At 38.1% G+C, this 25,925-nt stretch overlaps 1 protein-coding gene across 1 annotated transcript; it reads left to right on the top strand.

Annotated features, from left to right (window-relative positions):
• Positions 1 to 10,730: 10,730 nt before the first annotated feature.
• CDCP2 (CUB domain containing protein 2) lies at positions 10,731 to 24,969 on the top strand. Its single transcript, XM_034415272.3, has 5 exons — positions 10,731 to 11,190; positions 13,740 to 14,081; positions 15,855 to 16,208; positions 20,514 to 20,692; positions 23,579 to 24,969. Exons 1-5 carry the CDS (start codon positions 10,824 to 10,826, stop codon positions 23,894 to 23,896), a joined length of 1,560 nt encoding a protein of 519 aa, XP_034271163.1. The 5' UTR covers positions 10,731 to 10,823; the 3' UTR covers positions 23,897 to 24,969.
• The last annotated feature ends 956 nt before the right edge of the window (positions 24,970 to 25,925 follow it).

Genomic DNA, 25,925 nt, shown 5'->3' with positions numbered 1-25,925 from the left:
TAGTCTTATTAATTTGAACACCAAGATATTTGTTTACTTTGCCTAGGGATTTTAACGAGAAATGTTCATTTAGCTTAGTTACAAAAGTTTCTCTTCTCTCTTTATGTTTTCCTATGTATAAAATGTCATCCACATAAATCAATACAAATTCAATGTAATCATCACCCTTTTTGACAAAGAAACAGTTATCAGCAGTGGTAGCGTTGAAGTCCATGGTTTTAAGTACTTTTACTAAACAATCATACCATCGTTTACCAGATTGTTTTAACCCGTATAAACTCTTGTTTAACAACCAAATCTCATTTTTGTTTGTGTATTGACTGTGAGGTGCTCTTACGTATATTTCCTTATCTAGTTTTGCGTGTAGATACGCAGTCTGTATGTCATATTGAAATACATCAAGATTGAGTGCTGATGCTACCACTAGAGCTGTTTTGACACTCTCTGTTCTTACTGTGGGGGAATACATGTCAGTATAGTCCTCCGGATATTTCTGTGCATAACCTTGTGCAACTAGTCTGGCTTTGTATAGAGTATTGCCTCCCTCTAAGTTCTTAATTTTATATATCCACCTGGTACCAATAATTGTTTTATCTTTAGGTGCAATTGCAGGTGTAAATACATTTAATCCTTGTAAACTTTCCATCTCCTTTTTCATCGCTAATTCCCATTTTTCTTTTTCTTCACGAGGGAGTGAAGAAACACTTCCTCATATGTATTAGGTGTTGTTGGCTCACCATCCATGTGCATTATATAATCCTTGTATTTATTTGGCATTTGATTTCTGGTGTTTCTAATAGTTTTTTCAGGTTTACTATCGTTATCATGCAAATATCTTGCTTCCTTTTTTGTTAGTGTGTCTGTCTTTATTTTGTGTTGGCTATTTGTCCAAGTTTTGTTTTTGTTTTTATATTTGTTGATATTTTGCTTTTCTATGGTCCCTTTCTCATGAGGTTTTGTATCTTTGTATTTATTTGGAAATATTTCATTAAGATGTAATTTAGACCAGTTGGCCTGTTCATGGAACACAGCTGTTCTGGAGACTATAAATTTGTTATTATTATCAATGAATCTGTACCCTTTAGTGCCAGTCTCATATCCCATAAATCTGAGTCTTCTGGATACGTTTTCTCCCTTTCTTCTTAATTGCTTAGGTATGTGTACGTCTGCAGTGACTCCGAATATGTGCATGTGTGCTAATTTTGGTTTCCTATTATACATCACTTCATATGGTGTCTTATTTACAATGCTGGACCAGGTTCTATTTTGTGTGTAATTTGAATAATGTAAGGCTTCTGACCAGAATTGTTTGCTTAAGCCAGCATCTTCCAATGTGCATCTAATCATGGTTTGTAATGTGGAATTTTTCCTCTCTGCAATCCCGTTCTGGAACGCAGAAAATGGACTAGATGTGTAATGTAACATTCCTTTGTCTTTTAACCATTGGGAGAATTCTTTAGACATGAATTCACATCCCCTATCTGTCATGATTTGTTTTATTTTGATATTGTGTTGTGTTTCTATGCGTTTGTAAAATTCTTTAAATTTTTGAAAGGTTTCATCTTTGTGTTTTAATGTATAAACAAATCCATAGCGGCTATAATCGTCTACTATTGTCAAGAAATAATGTTTTCTATAAGTGATTGATGGAGTTAATGGACCAACTAAGTCCATGTGTACTAAATCAAAAATTTTGTTAGTTGATCTAGTAGATTTTCTTGGCCTGGGACTAGTTTTTAGTTTTGTAGATTTACATACTGAGCATTCCAAATAGTTTTCACAATTTTTTATTTTAACACCTTCTGCGTGTTCAGTCATTTTTTGTACTACAGGAAAACTGGCATGTCCTAACTTCCTATGTAAGATGTGAGCACACTCATCATGAATTGGCTTACCTATTTTTGGTTTTTTTTCATTGTGTGCATCTATGTGATCATGAGATATTTTACATTCATCATTATCACTGTTGCTAATATTTTCATCATCTACTTCAATACAATCTCCCATATTTGAATCAATGTTATGCAGCCATTTTTCCTTTGTTATCAGATAAGGTAGGCCTCCTTTAATCATCACAGTGCCTATATTTATTTTATTCTTCTCTAAAGTCGCTTTTCCTTTTGAAAAAACAATGTTAATGTCAGAATCTCTACTTAGTTTTATGGCACTTAGTATGTTATGAGGTATTTCAGGTATTAGCAATACCCCCTCTATTTTTCCTAGACCAGGCAGGGTTACATTCCCTCTACCTAATACTTGAACCTTTTCTTGGTTAGCTACCTTTATTATAAATTTATCTTCTGTAAATGAAGACAATATATTTTTGTTATTAGTGGTGTGATTAGTTGCTCCAGAATCAATAAGCCAATTATTGTTCTCATTTTGCTGTATGTTAGTGTTGTCTTGTTTATTTAACCCATTCAGTGAGCCAGATTTTCTATCCTTTGAATTATCTCTGCCCCCTCTATTCTCTTTGTAATTTGGTGGGCTTCTATATCTATGTCTATCTATGGAAGACTGTCTATAATTGTATTTGTTCCTATATTCTGACCTATGTCTTTCCTTTGAAATCTTGGGGCAATCTCTTCTATTGTGTTCCCTGGATCCACAATTGTGACATTTAAATGTTTCATTATATTTTTCTTGGAAAGCTACTTTCCTATATGGTTTGTGTTCTGTGTGATTGTTAGAACGATTTCTTCTTGAATTGTCTTCTGCTATCAATTTATTGGATAGACTTTCTATGGATAAGTATCCTAGATTGATTGTGTCTAAATGTGACATAAAATTGTCCCATGATGGATCAAGTGAGTTGATAATAACACTTTTCATTGTTTGGTCTGAAATCACCTCCCCCCTCAAATGCAGCTCAGCTCTTATTTTGTTTAAAGATATTAAATGCTCACTTATGGAAACCCCTGGTTTTATCCTAGATGAAAAGAAATCTTTAGACATCCTTGTGGTGGTAGCTACACTATCACTGTGAAACAAATTAAACATGCATTGAATAATTTCTGAAACAGTCAGATTTGGCTTAATGCTGTGATACATTGCAGGAGACACACTAGATATTATTAAGAAAAATGCTCTATGGTGTAAACAATCTATTTTTAGAGTCCAAGGTCTTTTTGGGGGACTAGTGATAAAAAATAGTAAGCTTTCCTTCATAAAGACAACCTGGAGCTGTTGATACCATTCTTGCAAGTTAATGCCATCAACCCTTAGCTTCGGGAAGTCACTGGGTAAATTTCCGACATTATTGGGTCCATTACTTACAACCTGAGGTAGTCCGTGGTCTCGTAAATGCAGAAAATTGCAAAACGGCGTGGGGATGCTCGCAACGAGTCTGCGCGGTCTTCTCATCAGTTCATGTCTTCCCGGGCCGTCTGCGTAGTCTTGCGCATGCGCGTTGTCCATTTCTTCTTTGGAGTCGTCGTGGAAGGTTCTCCCCATTGCGGCTCGCTCGTTCTGCTCCTCCTCGGACGAATCGGTCTCTGGTTCGATTTTGGGAGTCCTGACGACGGCGACTGTTCTTCCTCTTCTTTTGAGGGCGTTGGTGCTTGCTTCGGTCTGTGGCGTAGGGCGGTATCGGCAAGGCTCTCTGGGTTCGGGCGTCAGCGCTCTCGTAGTCAGGATGGGAGCGGGCAGGTCTTGAGGCATTGGCTTGCTCGCTCGCTTCTTCGTTAGCTTTTTAGTAATTTTTAGTTTTGGCCCAAATGCGGCAAAAAGCGTTTTCATTGCTGATTTTATTTGGTAGTTTGTTGAATCACCTTCACTTTCTGATTCTGATTCTTCTGAGGTGTTTGAATCTTCTTTTTCATTTTCGTTGTCTGGTAATGTTTTTCGCGCCAGAAATTTTGAATTGAGCTTTTTGATTGGCTCTGCTTCGCTCATCTTGGAGGCCTGTTGAAACCAAGATGGCTGCCATTCAAAATTTCGCGCGGGATCACCGTTTTTCTTCTTCGCAATGATTTTCTCTGCAGTCATATCACTCACTATTTTTGGGTCTTTAGACTTTTCATTAGTGATGTTTTTCTCTCTCGCTGCTCCGCTGTTCTTCAGCATATCTTGGAGGTTCGCGATGAGGCTTTCATCATTCTTCTGGCTCTTTAATAATTTTAATATCTCTGACCTGAGTTCGTTATTCTCTATCTCGATTTCCTCCTGGTCATCATTTTCATCTATTATTTCTTCGTCTTCAGTGGTGTATTCTTCGGATTCTCTCGAAATTGCGTTTGTGGATTCGTTGATTATTTCTTGTTCTGTTTCCATTTCTTTGCTGTAGGCCCTGGTGTTGGGCCTATCTTTCTTAGACATTTTTAAGTTTTTATTGAGTCAATTAACCATCCTCTGCTACCAGCTTGTTGCAATATTTTCAGGATCAGACTCAATAAGATTAGTAAGAGTTAAAGGTTTAAATATATTTCCTTTTATTTACAATAGGCATTCTATATTCACTGAATATTCACAGATAGAAGCAAGGAAAAGGGTGCATGTAGCTCCTTATATATACAATGGGTGGAGCTATATGTGGGAGTGGTGAATTATGAATACATTAAGAAGTGGAGAATAAGTTAACCCCTGATACCCCGTTCATATACTATTTACACATTAGAGAATAAGGCATTTACATCTGACAGTTTCCATATACAGATAAGATATTGACAAGATATCTCGTCCACTGTAAATGCTAGAGATATTTGATCTCGGTTGTGAAAACCAAGTGTTGGAAGCAAAGCACAGTTCATGTTACTAATTCAAAGAAGCAATAAATTATTCATTACATTATTAATTCGACAGCCCTCCAGCTATTTTTCCTTTCCAGAGAGCCTACAATGAGTATACTTTTGCTGTTTTCGCTTCTCTGAGGATGCCCCAGATGCTTCTCAAACACTTTTTCACCATAATTTTCTTGAGCACAGCAAATGGAATAAATGCCAAGGCAGGTAAATTAAGGGGCTTCAGGGTGTGGAAGCAGCATTCTCAATTAGTTTGCAAAGTCCTTACTTTTTAGATAGAATGTCTTAAGTTTCTTTTCCATGCCCATCTGAGATACTTCCTTCAGAAAATTAGCTGCCGTTGAGAGAAATATTGTGCATACTAATGACACTCTTTGGGCAATGTTTTCAGCAGTCTGTTTGGGGTATATTTGTACATTTTTTAAAAAAACTTACAAATGTGTAGAACTGAGCCTAGAGATCTAAGTGCAATCAATTGTCAACTGGAAGTGAATCCAAATATTCACTCCCTATTGGGATGAATTGGAAAAACTCATGTCATGTCATGGTTGTGACCAGTGGTGGAATTCAATTTTTTTTACTACCAGTTCTGTGGGTGTGGCTTGGTGGGCATGCCTTGGTAGGCATGGCAGGGGAGGAATACTGCAAAATCTCCATTCCCATCCTACTCCAGGAGAAGGATACTGCAAAGTCCCCATTCCCTCCCCACTCTTGAGGGAAGGATATTGCAAAATCTCCATTCCTACCCCACTCTGGGGCCAGGCAGAAGTGGTATTTTCCGGTTCTCCGAACTACTCAAACTTTCCGCTACCGGTTCTCCAGAACCTGTCAGAACCTGCTGAATAGCACCCCTGGCTGTGAAAAGACTGAAAATTTATTCCCCTATTCCTCCTGTGAAGATTAGGTATGACAGAACAGGTAGTCCTTGACACAACTGACCCAGAGGTGAAATGCTCCCGGTTCGGACCGGCTCGGGCGAGTAGGTAGCGATGGCGGCGGGCAGTTCGGAGAACCGGTAGCAAAAATCTCTGCCCCTGCCCCCCATGCCCAGCTGAGCTGCGTGATCATCAGAGCCTTTTTTTTTCTTTTAAATGGCTCTGACCAGCCAAGCTCTGACGATCCCAGCTGAGTTGCCTGCTAATCAGGCAACTCAGCTTGGATCGCCAGAGCCATATAAAAGAAAAAACTTTTTTCCTTTTAAATGGCTCTGCCTGATAATCGGTAGCAAAAATCCCTCCCCTTCCCTCCCTCAGCTTGCTTACTTTGGCTGCTGGTCGCAACGCCTTGCTGTAATCCCTGCAATCGATGGCATCAGCAAGCAACTGAATCTCCCTGCCTGCAATCAAGCAGGCAGGGAGTTGTGGACTTCAACTCCCAGAATTCCTCAGCCAGTAAAGCAAAGCTGGCTGAAGAATTCTGGGAGTTGAAGTTTACAAGTCTTAAAGTTGCCAAGGTTGGAGACCCCTGTTCAATTGGGTAAGTCTTTTTTCCCCTTTGGGAGCTTTAAAAAAATAGTTAATTGGGGGTTTTTTTAGTTGTTCTTTTTTTAGACCTAGCCATTTAAAGTTTAAGAAGTTTTAAATTTAGCTGCTTTTATATAAAAATAAAAATAAAACAATATTTGTGCAGCTTTCTGAGATTTAGTGTGTTTCTGTAGTGTTTCACTCTAACTACACAATCACACAAAATCTCACAAAGCTGTATGTGGAATTTTGTGTGTGTAAAGTGTGAAAGTTGGTTTTTTGGGCTTTTTGTGGCTGTGTGAAGTTCCTGCTTGTTGCAGGGGCCATTTTGGGTCTAGCACAGCTGCTTTTATATTGTGGGTGAGCCAGTTGTGTTGTGTTATGTTTTGTAGGTTAAAAAAGGGCAAAGAAGTGACATTGACTTGGCCACGCCCACCTGACCAACAAACCACACCCTCCCAGTCACCTTACCACCAAGCCCCACCCACTAATTAAGCCACGCCCACAGAACTGGTAGCAAAAAATTTTAGATTTCATCCCTGAACTGACCCCAAAATTTCCACTGCTAAGCAAGACAATTGTCAAGGGAGTTTTGCCCCATTTTATGATCTTCCTTGCCACAGTTGTTAAGTGAATCACTGCAGTTGTTGTTAGTAACACGGCTGCTAAGTGAATCTGCCTTCCCCATTGGCTTTGCTTGTAAGAAGGTTGCAAGTGGCATCACATGATCTTGAAACACTGCAACTATCATAAATACATGCCAGCTGCCGGGCATCTGAATTTTGATCATGTGACCATGGGGATGCTGCAATGGTCATGAGTGTAAAAAAAATGATCATGAGTCACTTTTTCAATGCCATTGTAACTTTGAATAATCATTAAATGAATGGGGGCAAGTAGAGGATTACTTCATTACTTCCTACTATTTCACAGATAGTTAATATACTTAGAACTATGTTTACAATAGTCTTAGTTTACAATAGACATGTGGTTTCTGTTTTATTAATATATCATTGATTTCTCAGGATGTACTATCTGTAGGCAAGTCTATTTGAGTAAAGTTAAGGACAATGGTTAAATATTTACAATATGCAAAGAAATACTGGGCGGGGGGAAATCCCTGTCTGGATTATGAATTCATGCCACTCTGTAGAAGTACCAATCTCTTTCTTTGATTTAAAAAAAAAATCAGTTCTGAAGAAACAGGTGTTTTTTCCACCTTGCTACCTTCCAGTATCTTTTACTGAGAGTTTAACACAATGTTACTGACAATTAAATAGTCTTCCCAATTAGACTCTGTTTGAAAGAGTCAGATTTGTAAAATACAACTGTCAAAACAGTTAAACTTTCACAACGTAATCAGAGAAGAGAATTATACTTATGTTCAATGCATAAATGAGAAGGGAGGGAGGAAGGAAGGGAGGGAGGGAGGGAGGAAGGGAAGGGAAGGGAAGGGAAGGAAGGAAGGAAGGAAGGAAGGAAGGAAGGAAGGAAGGAAGGAAGGAGAAAAAGGCAATTTTAAAAGTATGTTTTCATAGAGAATGAATAATTGCATAAAGTCAGAGAACATGATGTCCTGGAGAAACATATCTATGAAACTGATATTTAAATAAGGGTTTTTTTTTCTAATGTGGAATCTTCCAATTTACATAGAAGGAAAAAGGATAATAAGGAAACCACTAAGGTAATCAAAGTGTTATAATAATAGATGAGTTTAATTACTCTCTTATAGACACGGTAAAGGCATGTTCTGGTGAAGAAAAACAAATAATGTCTGTTGGTTATGGAAACAAGCCTGGAGAAAGTAATTTTGTTCATGTCAAAACAAATGCCAATGTTGGCAAAATGAAATGCAAGTGGATCATAATGTAAGCAATGAAGAAGAATTCGAGACACAAATATTAAAGACCAATCATATTACTCTAAACAGAAAACTAACAGGCAGCTGGTCTACTGAATAAACTGTAAATTGAAAGGGAAGTAAATGATATTTCTGAAAAGCTTAAATATTTTTTATAATCTGTCCTTGTTGCACAATATATAGGAGATAGATAGATAGATAGATAGATAGATAGATAGATAGATAGATGGATGGATGGGGTGGGGGATATCCAAGGACCACCTTGTCCGTAAACCCAATCTGATGATGATGATGATGATGATATCCATTTTTTGGGCCAGATGTCTCCATATCTTGCAATCTTTCACTACTTCTTTGAGTTTTTCTATGCTCTTGCTAATGTCAGCTTTGATGGTGACCAGCAGCTTGATTACCAAGTCCAAACTTGGATTGCTTTCTCCAGTGACTTCCTCCACATGACATGGCCAAAATAAGTGAGACGAGTTTCATGATTTATGAGACCGCCTTCTGCCACCGAAAGCTTCCCACCGGCCAGTACGCTCCCACAGAGAGGGGCTCCTCAGGGTGCCGTCGGCCAAACAATGTCGACTGGTGGTCCCCAGGGGGAGAGCTTTCTCTGTGGGAGCACCTGCCCTCTGGAACGAATTCCCCCTGGAGATATGGACGATTCCGGATTTACGTACTTTCCGCCGGGCCCTCAAAACTTTTTTATTTCAACAAGCCGGGTTGGCCTAACTCTCCAATTGTTTAATTTTAATTTTAATTTTAAATGGGGTATTTTAATTGTTGGGCCAAATTGTTTAATATATTTTTAAATTGTTTTTAAATTTTGTATTCTATGTTTTTTACTTTTGGCTGTTCACCGCCCTGAGTCCTTCAGGAGAAGGGCGGTATATAAATTTAAATATAAATAAATAAAATAAAAATAAAATGATTTTGCCTTCTAATGACATGTCTGGTGTTATGTACTCCAGTACAGAAAGGCCAATCTAGAGCTCTATAAAGAATTCAGGCTGGTCCAAGTTGATATGAAGATAGTCCACTGTGACATGAAGCCCAGGTCCAGGGAGAGATTTGATGAACAGAGCCCTCTTGTTCTACACTTTAGAATAACTCCCCTTCCCCCCCCACGCACACAAGTTCTATATTTGTTCTGTATTTGTTGAATAAAATTTTAATGGGAACTGAACTATGTGGTATATTGGAGTCTAATAGCTAATTTAATTTTTTAGATTTCATGTAATTGCTGCCAAAAGTTTAGAATCAAACAAGATACAATTATTTAATGGCACTAGAAGGAAACACTTGACCTGCATTTAAGTATTTTTATGGCTGTGATCATAGCAAATCTTCCAGGGTGAAATCCTACTGAACTTGGTGAGACTCATTTCTAATTAAACATGAATATGGCCCTTTTGTGTATGCTGCAAAACAAAACTTACAATCCAAATGGGTAATTTCCAGAAATGTTAGGGATGTAAACGCGTATTGAGGATATTGTCTATTATTGGACTAATGGTTAAGCTTGGAAATGTAATTATCATTTTGACTGTTATAACTAAATTATTTTGTAATGATACATTACGAATTAGGAGTCTTTTAAGTATGTCGACTACCAAACAAAGCTAACCTCTAGTTGTTAATTCTGTTATATGTGCTCGGTAATTCAATTTTATATACATACGGAACTTGTTTGCAATGTGTATATGTGCACTGCTTTTCTTTCTTAAAAAAACCCATTGTAAGGTATAAACAGAATACAAATGATCTTTAATTAAAACAATTAAATGAAACAATCAAGAATAAACCTACCTACTCTAAAATATTTGCTGTACATGTTACCCAGTTTTATTTAAATATTCTTTTCAGTCAACCAAGTCTCCCAAATTCTTGAAGGATTAGCACAGAACATTACACTATGGCATGTTTAGTATCTTTAGTCATTTGTTTGTATATATCAAAACTATTCCCAAGACCGATTTAGCATGTGTAAATTGACTTCAGTGAATAAAAATAACTTGAGTCAGACTCTTTCAACTCAATTCACCTCACAGTGTAGTGATTGTGGGGGAAATTGGAGGAGGAAGGAGTATTAGATATGTTTGCTATTTTGAATTATTTATAAAATAAAAAAGATGGGATATCAGAATCTTTAAAAAATTGTCAAATGAGTTTTAGATAAGCATTGAAAAAATATTTTACTTTTAATTCACTATTGGGAAAATGTCCAGAGTCAATGGTAGGTATAGCATCTTAAGTAAGCAATATAGCCTATTATGCACAATCTGCATGTGTTCGTAAAGTGTCCATTTTATAGCTCCAGATTCTTCCAATAAAATGAGGTCATACAGAAATATTCTTTTTTGTAATGAGTGACATGACTAACTTGCAGACTTGAGGTTCATTCTGTGCGGGTCTGCACAGAATTCCTTTAAAAACATCAAAATCAGCCCATTTTAGCTCACTTACTTTGGAAACATCATACCTTTCTTTTTAAAAGAAAAAAAAAGGATAGCCTCAATCCTCAAAAATTGATCTATCCCTGATTTGCATTCTCTAAAAGGGAACTAGGTAATTAGAAATTCACCAGCTCATGTTTTATCTTGAAGTGTAATAATCAGGGTCAGGCCTGGTTAGTTTGGGAGGGAAAAAACTATCTGGGAATATCAGTTAGTGCAGGCATTTTAACAAGTTTTTAGAACAAGAGGGAGCAACATCCAGAATGTGGGCTGTTCTAGTTGCTAATCTATTATTCTTCGAATGTTGATATTTTCTGTAGGCATTAAATGTGGTGGACTTCTGTCAGCACCATACGGCAATATTTCAAGCCCAAATTTCCCAGGACTTTATCCGTATGATACAGATTGTACGTGGCTCATAGTGGTAACAGAAGGATCCTCTGTACTGCTCACTTTTCAACATTTTGACCTGGAATATCATGATAATTGCGAATTTGATTACATCAAGATCTTTAATGGGGTTTCTGAAGACCAAGGAAATCTGCTTGGTAAATTTTGTGGCACAAGTTTTCCTCCACCATTTACCTCATCCTGGAATATCATGACTCTAATATTTCACTCAGATAACCATGTGGCCAGTCAAGGATTCTCAGCAGTTTACCAAAAAGGTCAGAATTGTTTTCAACTGGATTTTTCTTAAGAGTACTACATCATACAGTAGTATTGTAGAACCTGTATCATTTTGCTGGTATAGGGTGCTTGAGAAGCAGTAAGTTTCTACAAAGGATGAGGTGAAGCAATTTCAGGCAATATGTAAAGGCCCCACACTGGAATTTTTGCAATGATGAAGCAGGATAGACAGTGTATAAGCAAACTGATTTTCTAACTGTTTGTGGATCTTAATAAGTCTAAACCAAGTGAACCACATTAATGCTTAGAGGGATGTATAAACCCAGCATTTGACACAGTGGTGAAATTCATTTTTTTTACTACAGGTTCTGTGGCTTAGTGGGCGTGGCAGGGGAAAGATATTGCAAAATCTCCATTCCCACCCCACTCTGGGGCCAGTCAGAGGTGGTATTTCCCAATTCTCCGAACTACTCAAAATTTCAACTACCTGTTCTCCAGAACCTGTCAGAACCTGCTGAATTTCACCCCTGATTTGACACACACATCTCTAAGACATAATGTAGTTAGTTTGATTCTGACTTTATGTGATGTGAGAACTTGGCCATTATGCTCTGCAAAATAGGTTATGCTTAAAATATTGTCCAAACCTGACCACTAATTCAGTGGTTGTTAAAGCACGCTATGCCTTAATGTGTATAATTCTTTTGACTGGTTGGTGCTTTCAGTTTCTCTTGTAGAATAGGTGCAACTTCCCATGATTCCAGATGCAATATGCTATTATTCTATATTTCAAGAAATTATTCCTTAATTAGCTTTAAATAGAGTTCTTTTTCAGTTTAATAATGAATGCAGTTTTGTTCTTTTCCTCTGGCCTTTGGGAAATCCTTCAAAACTATCAAAAGCATCTAGAAAGCAACCTGCCATCTTTTTCAGACTTAGATATTTATATTTTTCTTGAAATCAACAACATGTAATTAAACAGTTTATTCCAGTCATCTTTATGGAGCTTAGAAATAACTTTGGTAGTCTAAGTTATTCCAAGCCAATTTATCTAGTGGTTAAGGTACCAGGCTAGAAAGTGGGACGACTGTGAGTTCAAGTCCTGTCTTAGCCATGAAAACCAGCTGGGCCAGTTACTCTCTTCCAGCCTAACCTACCTCACAGGGTTGTGGTTGTGGGGAAAATAAGAGGAGAGAGGTGTGTTGGATATGTTTACCTCCTTGAGTTATTATAAATAATAAAGGTGGGATACAAATAAATTAAACTATTTTTACTTTTCCTCTGAATTCTAGAAATAACTCTCTTAAAGAGACTGAATGTAAGAATATTAATGCTATATATGCCATATATTTCAGAATATCCATTTAAGTAGTGTTCATTCTCTGCCAGTGTTGTTCACAAGTTAAATGTTGGACTCAAGAGGACCAAGTTCAAATCCACCCTCAGTCACAGAAGCTCCCTGGGCGTCTTTGAACCAGTCTCTCTCAGCTCAGCCTACTCTATAGAACAGTTGGGGCATAAAGAGAATGATGAGCTCTTGAATAAAGGGCAGGGTATAATTTAATAAATAAATGTAACATGACATTTCATTAAAGTTTCATGATGTGTATTAGCTATTTTGAACTGCTCAGGCAGCAAGCCTTCTCTGAAATCCTCACCCTAGCATGAAACTGGCAAAATGGCAAAAATCACTTCATCGGTTTTATAGCTGAACAGGAACTGTTTCTGGAACTTGCCAGTCATTTTTGGAGTTCAAACTGCTTCAAAAACCTTGCTCAGACTTCCCTCAAAAGCAGTTACCATTCTATATTAAAGCTTTAAAAATGGCATCGTGGGATCATCAGATAGTATAATGCAAAATGCAAAGTTTTAATGATTTTTTTTTAAGTAGTGCACTCAGAGCGCAGGTGTGTGCGCACAAACACACAAATATATTCTTCATTTTTCTCAAAGGTGTTTCATGAACATTGATCCAAAAGATCCAGAAATCACACTGGATTTTTTTTCCCACTCAGGGAAAAAAACAGCAGCAGGAAAAGGTTTCAGGCTTTATCCTGCTTTTCCTCCCATTGTAGTTTAATTGCTTCTTCCTTATTATCTTGTTGTAACTGAAAGCAGAAATGACCCAACAATTGAAACTCCTGGCTGGAATCTCCAAACCATTAGTGATGCGGAAGGAAAGCTTATGGATTTCAATGTGACTACTCCAGAGTAAACAATTTGAAAATAGGAAATTATTTTAGGCTGCATTTGGGGTTACTAGTAAGAGTAAATTCCACCCTGAGCTACATATATTCTCTTTCATTCAGTCATAATCTGGACAATTCTCTGGCTTCTGATTCCTGCCTCTCACTAATTTTATTTATCATATTCAGCCTCAAATACTTATATTTTTATACATACAAATTCCTGTTTATTACCTCCCATCCATAGCACTCCTTATTTCCTCTACTCCTCCAGTGTTTCCTTGCCTGGTTAAGATTATTTTCTGTGATGCAGAAGAATGCGGTTGGAATCCACATAGGAACTTTCCTTATTTCTATCTCTGTGTCTTATTTTAATACATATTGTATTTTCTTGCTTCCAGATGTTTGTGGGGGTGTGCTCACAGGATTGTCTGGATCAATCACAAGCCCCGATTACCCAGAGAATTATCCCAATAATGCTGAGTGCCACTGGGTCATCCAGGGAACGTCCAATTCTGTCATCAAACTGATTTTTGTTGACTTCCAGATGGAACACAGCGAGCAGTGTAATTTTGACTATGTGGCCATCTTTGATGGGCCCACAATGGAGGATACTCTTCTCAGTTACTACTGTGGAAACACGAAACCTCCAGAGGCGGTATCTTCTGCACGTGAACTTTTGGTTGTATTCAAATCAGATTTTAACATTGCTAACAAAGGCTTCAAGGCGTATTTCTTTTCAGGTATGGTGCAAAAATTAATATTTATCACAAATCAATATTATAATACGAAATGATGAAATGATTTTTGGAACCTTCTTGGAAAATAACATCAAATAATTTTTTTAGATCTTTGGAAAAATGTGTGTGTGTGTGTGTGTGTTTGTGTATGAAACTCAAAGTTTTCCAGCCTTCTTAATGAGTCTTAAACCTTCTGTGCATTCTTAATAGAAGGACTCCCCCAATACTAGGTAAGGCAATATGACCTTAACTCTACTATTCATTTACATCTGATAAAGTTATCATTATTTTAGTATGCTGAATATTTTTTCTGAGTGTTCTGCCACGTTATTTATCGTGTTTCCCCGAAAATAAGACCCTGTCCTATATTTTTTTGAACCCTGAAATAAGCACTTGGCCTTATTGCCATGCGCTTAAAAGCCCGATTGAGCTTATTATCAGGGGATATCTTATTTTGTGGGAAACAGGGTACTATATTCTGGAGAACCTAAGCTTTAGACCAGTTTAGGATATGTGGTACATAATCAGAAGATATCTTGACCACAAAATATGAGTAAAAAATCCCAGGAGCATAAAAAGTATGAGACAGGCTGAAGAAAAGCATTTGGATAGTGATAGCAATAGCACTTAGACTTATATAGTGCTTTTACAGCCCTTTCTAAACGGTTTACAGAGTCAGCATATTGCCCCCAACAATCTGGGTCCTCATTTTACTCACCTCAGAAGGATGGAAGGCTGAGTCATCCTTGAGCCGGTGAGATTCGATCTGCTGAATTGCAGCTAGCAGTCAGCTGAAGTAGCCTGCAGTACTGCACTCTAACCACTGCGCCACTTTGGTGGTGGTGGTGAGGAAGCATGAAATCAAAGAATATTTCATCCTTGAAGAAATGAAGAAGCTTCTTGGATGAGAAATGAAACGTTTTCAAAGAAAAAAACCAAGAAAGTCCCCTTACCTTTTAGAAAAGCATCTTGGGATAGTTAGATAAAAGAAATCTGAATCTGGGCCAAAACTGTAACCTGAGTAACTTGTCTCAGACAAGAACCTCCCTACTTAACACGAAGATAAGATGGGGGGAGGAAATGCATTCACATTTGCAAGATTCTGTGACTGTAACCTTATAATAAAAGTAGTATTAGCATACATGACTTTGGTTTCCTAATCTGGTCTGTCTTGAATGGCTGACAATGTTAGACCAAACTGCAGCATAAAATTCTCATGGCATTGGCTTCTGACAATGATAGGCTTAGATAGCTGCTTCCTACCGTGTTTCCCCGAAAATAAGACCCTGTCTTATATATATTTTTTGAATCCTGAAATAAGCGCTTGTCCTTATTTTCGGGGATGTTTTATTATTTTGGGGCACATGGAGGAAACCAGAGGAAATGGCAGGGACTGTCTGCGCATGCATTTAAATATTTTCGGGGAGGGCTTATTTTCAGTGGGGGCTATTTTAGTGCATGCCCTCAAAAACTCAATTGGGCTTATTATCAGGGGGTGTCTTATTTTAGGGGAAACAGGGTACTATCAGCTACTCATAGTGGCCCCCTTTTCTAGTTCTAGCTACTTTTAGGTTAGGCCACAAATTTAATGGTCTATTATTTGTATCCCTTGTATCATAGCTTCAAACCAAGTCTGAGCAGAGTGAAAGCTATTTAAAAATGCATTGAAGTAAAGGACAAAATTTGAAGAATAAATTTCTAGGTGATCCTACACAATAAAACAAATGTTTTTGTTGCTTGCCATTGTATTTCATTTGTTTTTCCCTTGCAATGCAGGTGCATGTCAGGAAGTGTATACCGCTGTCAAAGGAAATTTCTCCAGTCCTCAATATCCACACTCTTACCCCAATAATATCAAGTGTCGATGGACCATCCAGCTGCCGCTAGGTTATCGAATCAAAGTTTTTTTCCTGGACCTGGATCTCGAGGGACGGAACAGCCTGACAGATGGTTGTGATTATGACCATTTGGCTGTGTTTGATGGAGGTACTGAGAAGGCATCTCTGCTAGGAAAGTGGTGTGGGAGAGAAATGCTATCTCCAATTATATCTAGTAGAAACAACTTGCTGTTGGTCCTTCACACTGATAGGAATACAGCCAACCGAGGTTTCTTGGTAGCATATTATGGAGGTAAGATCTATTATTGGATAAACCATGTGGAATAAAATAAAAATGTGAGGATCAAGAGAAAAGCAAAATAGTTTGAATTAGCTCATAAAGTTTCTACAATGCTGCTATATGGAAATCAGCTTTCCCTGAATAATGACCTCCACAGTAACTAATTTATACATTGTATAGATATAGGTATCAGCCAACTTTATTTTTTTTCCTATTGTTATGTATAAGCAAGCTCTTAAATGTACCAGAAGGTTCCAGTTTGAATTAGAACCTGCTAAAAGTATCATTTTAATTGTTCTAGATTTGAATTTTTTAATTGGAAAAATCCCCACCTTCACCCAAACTCTACATGGCCATGAATAGGTCTCCTGTTGCCTCAGCAACTTCTTGACTGTTCCAGGAACTGCATCTTTATGAGGGTTTTTGATTTTGCTGATCATATATGCTTTTATTTTTACTGTAGAATTTTATTATATTTTATTGTGTTAATATTGGGTATAATTTTTTTCTACCCCAGCAGAATGTCCAGCTTTATGGCCTGAGAGCAGTTCCAGAGATATTCAGCATAAATGAAGACAACTTCATTATTTGGGTTGCCTTATTTTTCTAGCCAATTTAAAATTCGGTTGAGATATTCAGGACCGTCTACTTTCTTTGCCAATTATTTTTCTGTCCTAATTTTACATCCACACATATATCAGTCTTAGTATTTTGAGGATGTTAAAAAATGTCCAGTATGTAAAACAGGATTTTTACCTTATTTATATATAAGAATTATGTTTAATCATTATTCCACAAACACACATCAGTGGCATCATCTCAAACTATAGATGCATTTTTCTAATTTTTTCTTCTAGCTAAAATATGAAGTCCTGGAATATGTACTAATTTCTTTCCTCTGTACTCATAAAGGGATCGGTCTGAGACCCATCTGTTATGTGTTAGCAGAAGGCAACAGCTCAGCATTAACTGTTCCTTTGCCCTGGGCCCTCTATCCCCCAAAATGAATAGGTTAGAAATGCACCCTTTTTCCCCCAACACTGAGGAAATTAAACTGGTGTTAGGGATATGAAATTATTCCAAGATTTCTCACTATGCAGTGAAGAATGAACTCACAATCACAAAGGGAAATATTTTTTTTCCAAGCACCGCTTCAATATAAATGGAGCTACTGCCCAGTATGTACAGTGGTGTTAATCTCTAGAAACATTGGTGAGCCAAAAATTTAGTTGTTTAGTTCAGCTCATCATGTGAAATTCAACCTGATTACTCTTTCGGGATTCTTCATTGGCCTTTTTGTGGTTACCAGTTTTCAACACTGCAGCAAAAGCAGAGACCACAACTGGAAAAATCTCTACCACAATATATTTTAGATAAATTCTAGACATAGTTCTATGTCTGACCACCTTCTTGGTCCTGAAAATTTAGATTTTAAATGGATGATCTGCTTATATTATTGCTGCTAGTTATATAAAACTCCACTATACAATTGTTCATCTCTATACAAAACTATTCCCTTATCTATGATGTAGATAGCAGGAAGCCTATACTGTTTCAGGCCAATGGTTGTCCAATCTCTTCTTAAAAACTTCCAGTGTTGGAGCATTCACAATGTCTGAGGGAAAGTTGTTCCACTGATTAATTATTCTAATATATATACAGTCCTCGACTTATAACAGTTCATTTAATGACCGTTCAAAGGTATAACAGCAATGAAAAAAGTGGTTTATGACCATTTTTCACAGTAATGACCTTTGCAGCATCCCCATGATCATGGGATTAAAATTCAGATGCTTGGCGACTGGTTCATATTTATGGCCATTGTTGTTGTGTCATGGGATCAGCTTTTGTGATTTTTTGACAAGCAAAGTCCATGGAAAAACCAGATTCACCTAACAACCAGTTTACTAATTTATCAACTGTAGTGGTTCACTTAACAACTGCAAGAAAGGTTGTAAAATGAGGCAAAGCTCGCTTAACAAAAATCTCACTTAACAATAGAAATTTTGTGCTCAATTGTGGTCGTAAATCGAGGATTACCTGTATATACAGGCAAGAGATAGGAGTCTGAATTAATATAGAAATTACTAATAATAACAATAATGATTTTACTACTGGTGGCCCTTGTTCAGTGACCACAACTTAGATTGGCAACTTCAGTATGAGGTAAAACAGTCACTAAATGAAACTAGGACAACGCTTATAATCTTACTTCAATTTTTCTTTGCTTTATAGACCTGCAAAGGTTATGGTTGTAAAATTACTTTTTCATCACTATTGTAATGGCAGTCACTAAACAAGGATTAATTGGATAAAGCATCCATCTTTTGTTTTGTTTTGTCCTACTTTAGTTCCACCCAGTACCAATTTTTCATAATTTAACAGATTAACAGAGTTCGAAGGGACCTTATAGGACATCTAGTCCAACCCCACTCCTCAAGCAGGAGACCGTACATCATTTCTGACAAATGGCAGCCCAATCTTTTCTTGGAAGTCTCAAGTGATGAAGGTCCCACAACTTCCGAAGGCAAGCTGTTCCATTGGCTGATTGTTCTAATTCTCAGAAAGTTCCTCCTCATTTCTAGGTTGAATCTCTCCTTGTTCAGTTTCCATCCATTATTCCTTGTCTGGCGTTCAGGAGCTTTGGAAAACAGCTTGATCCCCTCCTCTCTGTGGCAACCCCTCAAGTATTGGAAGACGACTAATGTATACCACTGTTTGAAAAAAATACTTTATGTAATAGGTGTTGATATAATTGTTAGATACTTAGGGTAATTAAACACCAATATAATATTTCTGTTCTTTCATATAACTTCTTTTTCAATCTAGTTTTTTTTTTAAAGGGCTCTCTTTCCTTTAGGGCTTGGCATATATGTGAGGTAATCTACATTGGCTGGTAGTATATCAGAACAGAAACAGATAACGTTCTTACTTTAAATCTTGAAGTAATGAACACTGGCTTTTCCAGTATAGCAAGATCTATAGTGTGGGAGACTTCGTGATGATGTCAGCTTTCTAAAAATATAACTGAAGCACAGGATGCACAAAACAGCCCAATACTGTATGTATTGAATTTGGACCATGAGCAGAAGATATTAAAACTACCTGAGCAATTGAAAGGACTATGAAGGTTACATGTTAAATGTAATGCTTGGGAAATACTATACAGTATGCATTTCTTTGTACCAGCTCTCATTCAGTTTAGTAGAGATATTTGTTTTTAGATATCCCTTCAAAGATGCAAGGAATTTTGGAGAAACATTGCATTTTTGTGCTCTTTTACTTATGATTTGTCCAAGAAGGGATGTGTATTTATGTCCTTCCTCCTTCTAGGAATGTTCAACAACCTTGCTAGTTGTCACATATCAGTTAAATCCAAGGGAAGACATGAGGGGAAAATTCCTATCATGTAGGGATTTTCAAAACTGTCACTGCTAAGGGGGAAGTCTATCTTGGACAAATTTTTGATGTTCTTCCTCTGGAGAAATTGGGATATATTGCCACCCAATTCCTTTGGGCCCAGATTTGATGAAGAATTTATTTTATTTTATTTATTATTTTATTTATTTATTTTGTCAAGCATGTATTAGATAACAGATTTAAGCATAAACATGATTATGAATACATGAAATGGATATGAATAAAAGGGAACATTAGGACAGGGATGGTAAGCACGCTGATGCGCTTATGCATGCCCCTTAAAGACCTCTTAGGAATGGGGTGAGGTCGACAGTAGGCAGTCCAAGATTAAAGTTTTGGGGGTTTGGGGAAGAAACCATAGAGTCAGGTAATGCATTGATGGTGCTTTCTAAGTTCAGTATTCTGACTGAAAAGACATATACAGAGTCATGTATACTTGGTCAGATTTTTAAAAACAACAGCAACCTTTTGCTGCCCACCAATTACTTGGGAAAACTAGAGATCATGAGATCCCAACTCTTACCCTGTTTCCTAATCAATTTCACAACCCGGTCACATCCATCTAATGTCTAGCAGAAAACTCTCTGGGTTGATATATTTCATACAGATTCCCAAAATATTGTAATCTATGGGACACTACATGGGGAGTTGTAGCAAGAACTACAAGATAGGTTATATCTACCATATAGTAGACAAATATGGTTTATTATCTCTAAAACTGGATCAAATAGTGATTTGTTGCATGTGTAAGACTTTAGATTAGAAGAGAGGATGTTGTTATTGACTTTATAGATAGTGTTGTGCCAGGCGCATTAACTCCAGAGATTGTCACTGGTTGTTTGTTATGATTTTGTAATTTCAGAGATTCCTTCTTTGTTTTGTTTCTCCTCAATGTAGTTGTCCCTATGAACGTCAGCTGCACAAGAACAGAGTTTCATATCCAAATCCCCACACAGTCTTTGGCCCAGCTGGAGCGAAATAAAATCTACTTAGGAATCCCCTCCTGCCCTGCGCAAGTGGTTGGCTTGACCTTTCGGATACATGCAAGATTTGAAACCTGTGGCATGGAACCGCAAGTACATTATCTGTGTGGAAAGGGCAGAGTTTTAGCTACTAATGCTGAGCCAAGATGAAAGGAGCTGTCTACCCACCTCCCACATATAGCAGCAGTTGTGTTATTATGAAAACCATAGAAAGGTCTATTGCTCCTGTAACATCTTGATCACAATAGCATCTGCTGCTGAATGTGTTTCAGAGGATTGGTGAGGAAAATCCTCTTCTCTGAAGTCCTCTGAAGTCCTCCTTTGCTTTGCTAGCTGAGCGCAAATAATTAGAAACTGCAAGACTAACATGTTCATGAAATTAACAATGCTATATTTGTATCATTGGACAATTAAAGCTGAAGTCGAAAATGATTATTACTGAAGAATAGGTCATCTAATATAGATGTTTATTTAATATATTGAATCATCTGTCCTAGATATTTTGATATATTGCCAAGGAACTTACTCAAAGGAGCATGCAAAAGATTCCTGATAGTTATATATCCACTCACATACATACACATAAAAAAAACAGTCTCTGATATTTTAGAGAGGAAGATAAAAAAAAATGTTAACTTGCCTTTTTATGTATTGGATGTACATATAGGATATGGTAATTTATGACATGAAACTATAAGTGGTGTAGACCTCTATTCATATCTTTAACTCTCTACTGACTCAGACCATATAATTTTGCTCAATGCCTATTGAAGCATCCATTTGCTCAAGTAGTCATTGAGATATTGGCTCTTCCTCTATACCGGGTGTCAGCAACCTGCAGCTCCGGAGCCGCGTGCAGCTCTTTGGGCCCTCTGCTGTGGCTCCCTATCGGGTGCCCACCACTGGCTGGCCCCGCCCTCACCCTCCCCTCCCAGTCACTCCTTGCATGGCCTGAGAAGGTAAGGGCGATGGCGGGGGATGGAGAAGCGGCCAGGGCAGAGACAGAGAGATACAGAGAGAGGGGGAGAGAGAGAGACATAGAGAGATACAGACAGAGAGGGAGAGAGAGAGGGAGGGAGAGAGAGATGTCAAAAGGGTTTTGTGGTTCCCGGTAGTTTTTAACAACCAGTTCTCTGCCCTAATGACCGGCTGGGTTGGTGTGGCTAGGTGAGGGTCATGTGACTGGTGGAAGTGAGTGACGTTGAGTTGGCCATGCCCACCCAGGTTTTGTGGCTTCTGGTGTTTTCATTTCTGTGGGAAACTGTTCCAAATGGTTCCTTGAGTGTTTAAGGTTGCAGACCCCTGCTCTATATCTAATTTATTATTATTTTATTTTATTTATGGTTGTAGGCTTCTTCTCCTCCTCCTCTTCTGTTCTTTTTCTTTCTTTCTTTCTTTCTTTCTTTCTTTCTTTCTTTCTTTCTTTCTTTCTTTCTTTCCTCTCTATCCTATATATTATGTAAAACTATATAAGAAAGGTGATTGTGGTTTACTTTCTTTCAAGGACACAAGCCCATTATTCTCATTCTCTGGCTGATAGTTTGAGGAATTGATTTTTTAAAAAAGAAATTGTGAAGAAAAGCATTAGTTCATATGGAAAGCTATAGGCTGTTTACTAAGCAAAATAATTCCAGATGTTCACTTTTTATGTAAAACGTGCTCAGATAATATAATAAAAAACAGAGGGCCAAACTAGTTTTAACATTCCATCTTTTGTATTTAGTCTGCTTGGGTATTTTTATTTCTGGGATCACCAGAGGCAGGGAAATGGAACTTAACTCTCTCATTTCCTACTGAGGTCCTATTGATGATTCTGCTTCTTTGCATTGAGAGAAAATCCTCCATTGATAATGAACTGCTTCCAGATAGACAGTGTCTCGATAGGGACACCAATCGCTAGCCAATCCAATTAAGGCATCACTCTCCTGCTGCTATTTTTAAGTTTTTTTTAAAAAAGTCATAATGGATGTCCTACTTCACGGTAATCAGTTTGGCCCCAGAATTTTAGTGCATATAAACCGGACATTTATCACCAGGGAAGGAAGGATGGTTGTTTATATTATGAATTTCAGTTCATCTATGTTACTTTATTTATTTAAGAACTTTATCATGCCAGCAGTCTTAAGCAAATAACTCTGGGTGGAACACACTAGAAAACAATAAAAAGATCATAAAAACAAGTACAAGCAAACATAACAAATGCACAAATACAAAAGCTGAGACAGCTCATGCATTATCTTCAATCAAGGAGTCCTATATGGGGCTCCCCGACCAATATGCCCCTTAAAACCTATCGGGGGGAAAACAGCCTTCCCAAAGGCCCAAAAAGTCAGGGCTGTCCAGATTGCTGTCCCGCAAGGGAGGTACCTATAAAACATATTCTTTTATAGATCATGAAGGCAGGTACAGAAGATTTCCCTGCCAGTGGTGATCCCAGAAATAAAAATAAAAACACCTAAGCAGGTTAAATGATTTGCACGCCATGGTTCTATTTAAATCGTTTTATAATACATTCTAAGTGGATCCTTATCTCAGTATGTGGTCACAAAAATATTGGCATTGTTTTTTTACCCAAAACTTCATCTGCACACCCACAAGGCTTAGTATTATTTCTAGCCAGCCTACCCATTTATCACACTGAGCAGTTGTAAAATTATTGCACAATTTCCCATCCAAAACCTTACCTATAAGTTTGTTAAGTCGTCTTGCCACCTGTCTCCTTTTAGGTTTGCACAATATATGAATCTTCAAGCCAAATGCAGCTGGGAAGCTGTGCCAAGCAGCCCAGCAACGGCTCGAAAAGCATCCAGTTTTGCTTCCCGCCTGGCACTACAGGACTGAATGTTGAAAGCCATAATTTGTCACTTGTAGTAGCCCATCTTCAGCTTCGTCTAATGGACTTTATTTATCTGTATTCAAAGCTTTGTGTACCAGAAACTGTTTTATTTTTAAAACCCATTCTTTTCTTCCCTCGTTTAGAAAAGGAACAACACATCTGTGATTGTCAGCATTTTGTACATTGACTTTTCCGATGGAAACCAGGAGGATATTCACCAATACGAAGTGCAATGTGAGCCTAAAAGGAAAGAGGCCCTTGTGAATCTGATCTCTGGCTCTAATCCCTACAGGCTGAACCAGTATGCTGAGAATCTGGTAGAGTCCCAGCCAAAGGATGTAGGAGTAGCAGATGTCTATGAGAGCAAGGCTCAAGATACCAGTGACTTTGTCTTCATCAGCATCTGTGTCCTTGCTGGGGTCCTAATGGTGATTGCTATTGTTGGGTTAGTCTTATTATAGGCATCTGCCTCTTTGCTTGTGCTCCTGTACTGTTAGAGCACTTTCTTTGATTTATTGGGTTTACAGTGCATTCAGAAAGTATTCACTTTTGTCAATTTTGTTATGCTGCAGCCTAATTCTACGGTTGTTGAAATTCATTTTTCTCTCTCATTAATCTACACTCAGTACCCCATTATGACAAAGTGCAAACAGAATTTTAGAGATGTCCATAAATTTATGCGCTTTATAGCTATCCATTTTACAATTGCAATTCTAAGCAGTGCAGAAAGGATTAATACCAAATAGCAATAGCACTTACTTATATACCGCTCCACAAGTGCTTTTACAGCACTCTCTGAGTGGTTTACAACATCATCATATTGCCCCCAACAATCTGGGACCTGACATTACTGATCTCAGAAGGATGGAAGGCTGAGTCAACCTTGAGCCCATGAGGTTCAAACTCCTGGCAATGGGCAAACTTAGCCTGCAATATTGCATTCTAACCACTGTGCCACCAAGGCTAAATAAAAACAAAAACATTACAAACCACAATTATTAATGAAATGACAGGCAAACCAACTCCACTGATGGCAAGCAAATCAGCACAAAATCACACCTAACCTCCAGACTTTATGCTCAATGAACAGACAGATCAGAGGTGGGTTCTACTTACCTTTACTACCGGTTTGCAACGGAGCCACACGAGCGTGTTTCTACGCATGCACAGAAGCTTCTGCGCATGCACAGAAGCTTCTTGATGATGTCAGGGTCGGTGGGCGGAGCCTCCCAACGGTTTTACTACCAGCTCTATAGAACCAGTCCAAACCGGGGCAACCCACCACTGAGCCAGATCTTCAAAAAGTTGTGACTTGCTAGCAGGGTCAGTGTAGCGTTCTCTGCCTGTTGCCACCAGCAACCAGGAAGAGCCTCTGATTGGCCACAAATTGACAGCTCTTTTGGCGGGAGACGTAAGCGTTAACCATTGGCTACAACTCTGACAGCTGATGGTATAAATAGCGGTTCTGTCACAAGTTGTTCTTGTTGCATTCTGGTTACTTGTTGTTAAACAATAAACAGCTGTGTTTGAGTTAGTCTGCCTCAGTCGTTATTCCACGCCAATACCCGATTCAACAGTCAGGGCCCCACAATAGCGTTCCAGGTGAGAGGCACTGCAATAGAGAAGGCAAACTTCCTGGGTTCTATCTGATGGTACTGTTTAACAGGTGGGACCTGGAACCCTGCTAGATCCAATGGGACAGATAGAAAGAATTGGAGAGAGGTGATCCTGCAAATAACCTGGTTCCATTCCATGAAGAGCTTTGTAAGTCATAATCAGCACCTTGAATTGGGTTTGGAAGCCTACTGAGAATCAGAGCAGCTTGGAAATGAGTGATGTAACATGGGCAAACATGGGTGTTCCAATAACTCCCTGTGCAGTTTTGAATTATAAAAGGCCCACATGACAGCTCTGCTCCTACAGACTTTAACTCTGATTTTGTTTTTTTGTTTTTTTTGCTCAAAATTATACTATTCAAAAGTCTTCATATCAGCAATATGTTACAGGGATAGTCCTTGACTTAAAATCATTTATTTAGAGCAAGGGTCTCCAAACTTGGCAACTTTAAGACTTGTGGACTTCAACTCCCGGAAAGCAAAGCTGGCTGAGGAATTCTGGGAGTTGAAGTCTACAAGTCTTAAAGTTGCCAAGTTTGGAGACCCCTGATTTAGAGACTGTTTAAAGTTATGACAGTGCTGAAAAAAAGTGATTTATGACCAGTCCTCACACTTATTGCCTATTGCAGCATCCCCACAGTCACATGATTGCAGTTCGGGTGCTGGGCAACTAGTATGTATTTATTATAGTGTCCCAGGGATACACGATCACTATTTGCGACCTTCCCCATCAGCTTCCAACATGCAAAGTCAATGGGGAAAACCAGATTCACTTAGCAACCATGTGATTTCCTTAACGATCATAGCAAAAAAGGTTTTAAAATCCATCACAGTCACATGATTACTTACTTAAAATACACATCACCTAGCAAAT

The sequence above is a fragment of the Pantherophis guttatus genome, chromosome 3, assembly GCF_059756535.1.
Source record: "Pantherophis guttatus breed Tessera chromosome 3, ASM5975653v1, whole genome shotgun sequence".
Lineage (NCBI taxonomy): Eukaryota > Metazoa > Chordata > Lepidosauria > Squamata > Colubridae > Pantherophis > Pantherophis guttatus.
The sequence above is the reverse complement of the archived record's forward strand: the minus strand, read 5'-3'. Positions and strand labels throughout refer to the sequence as shown.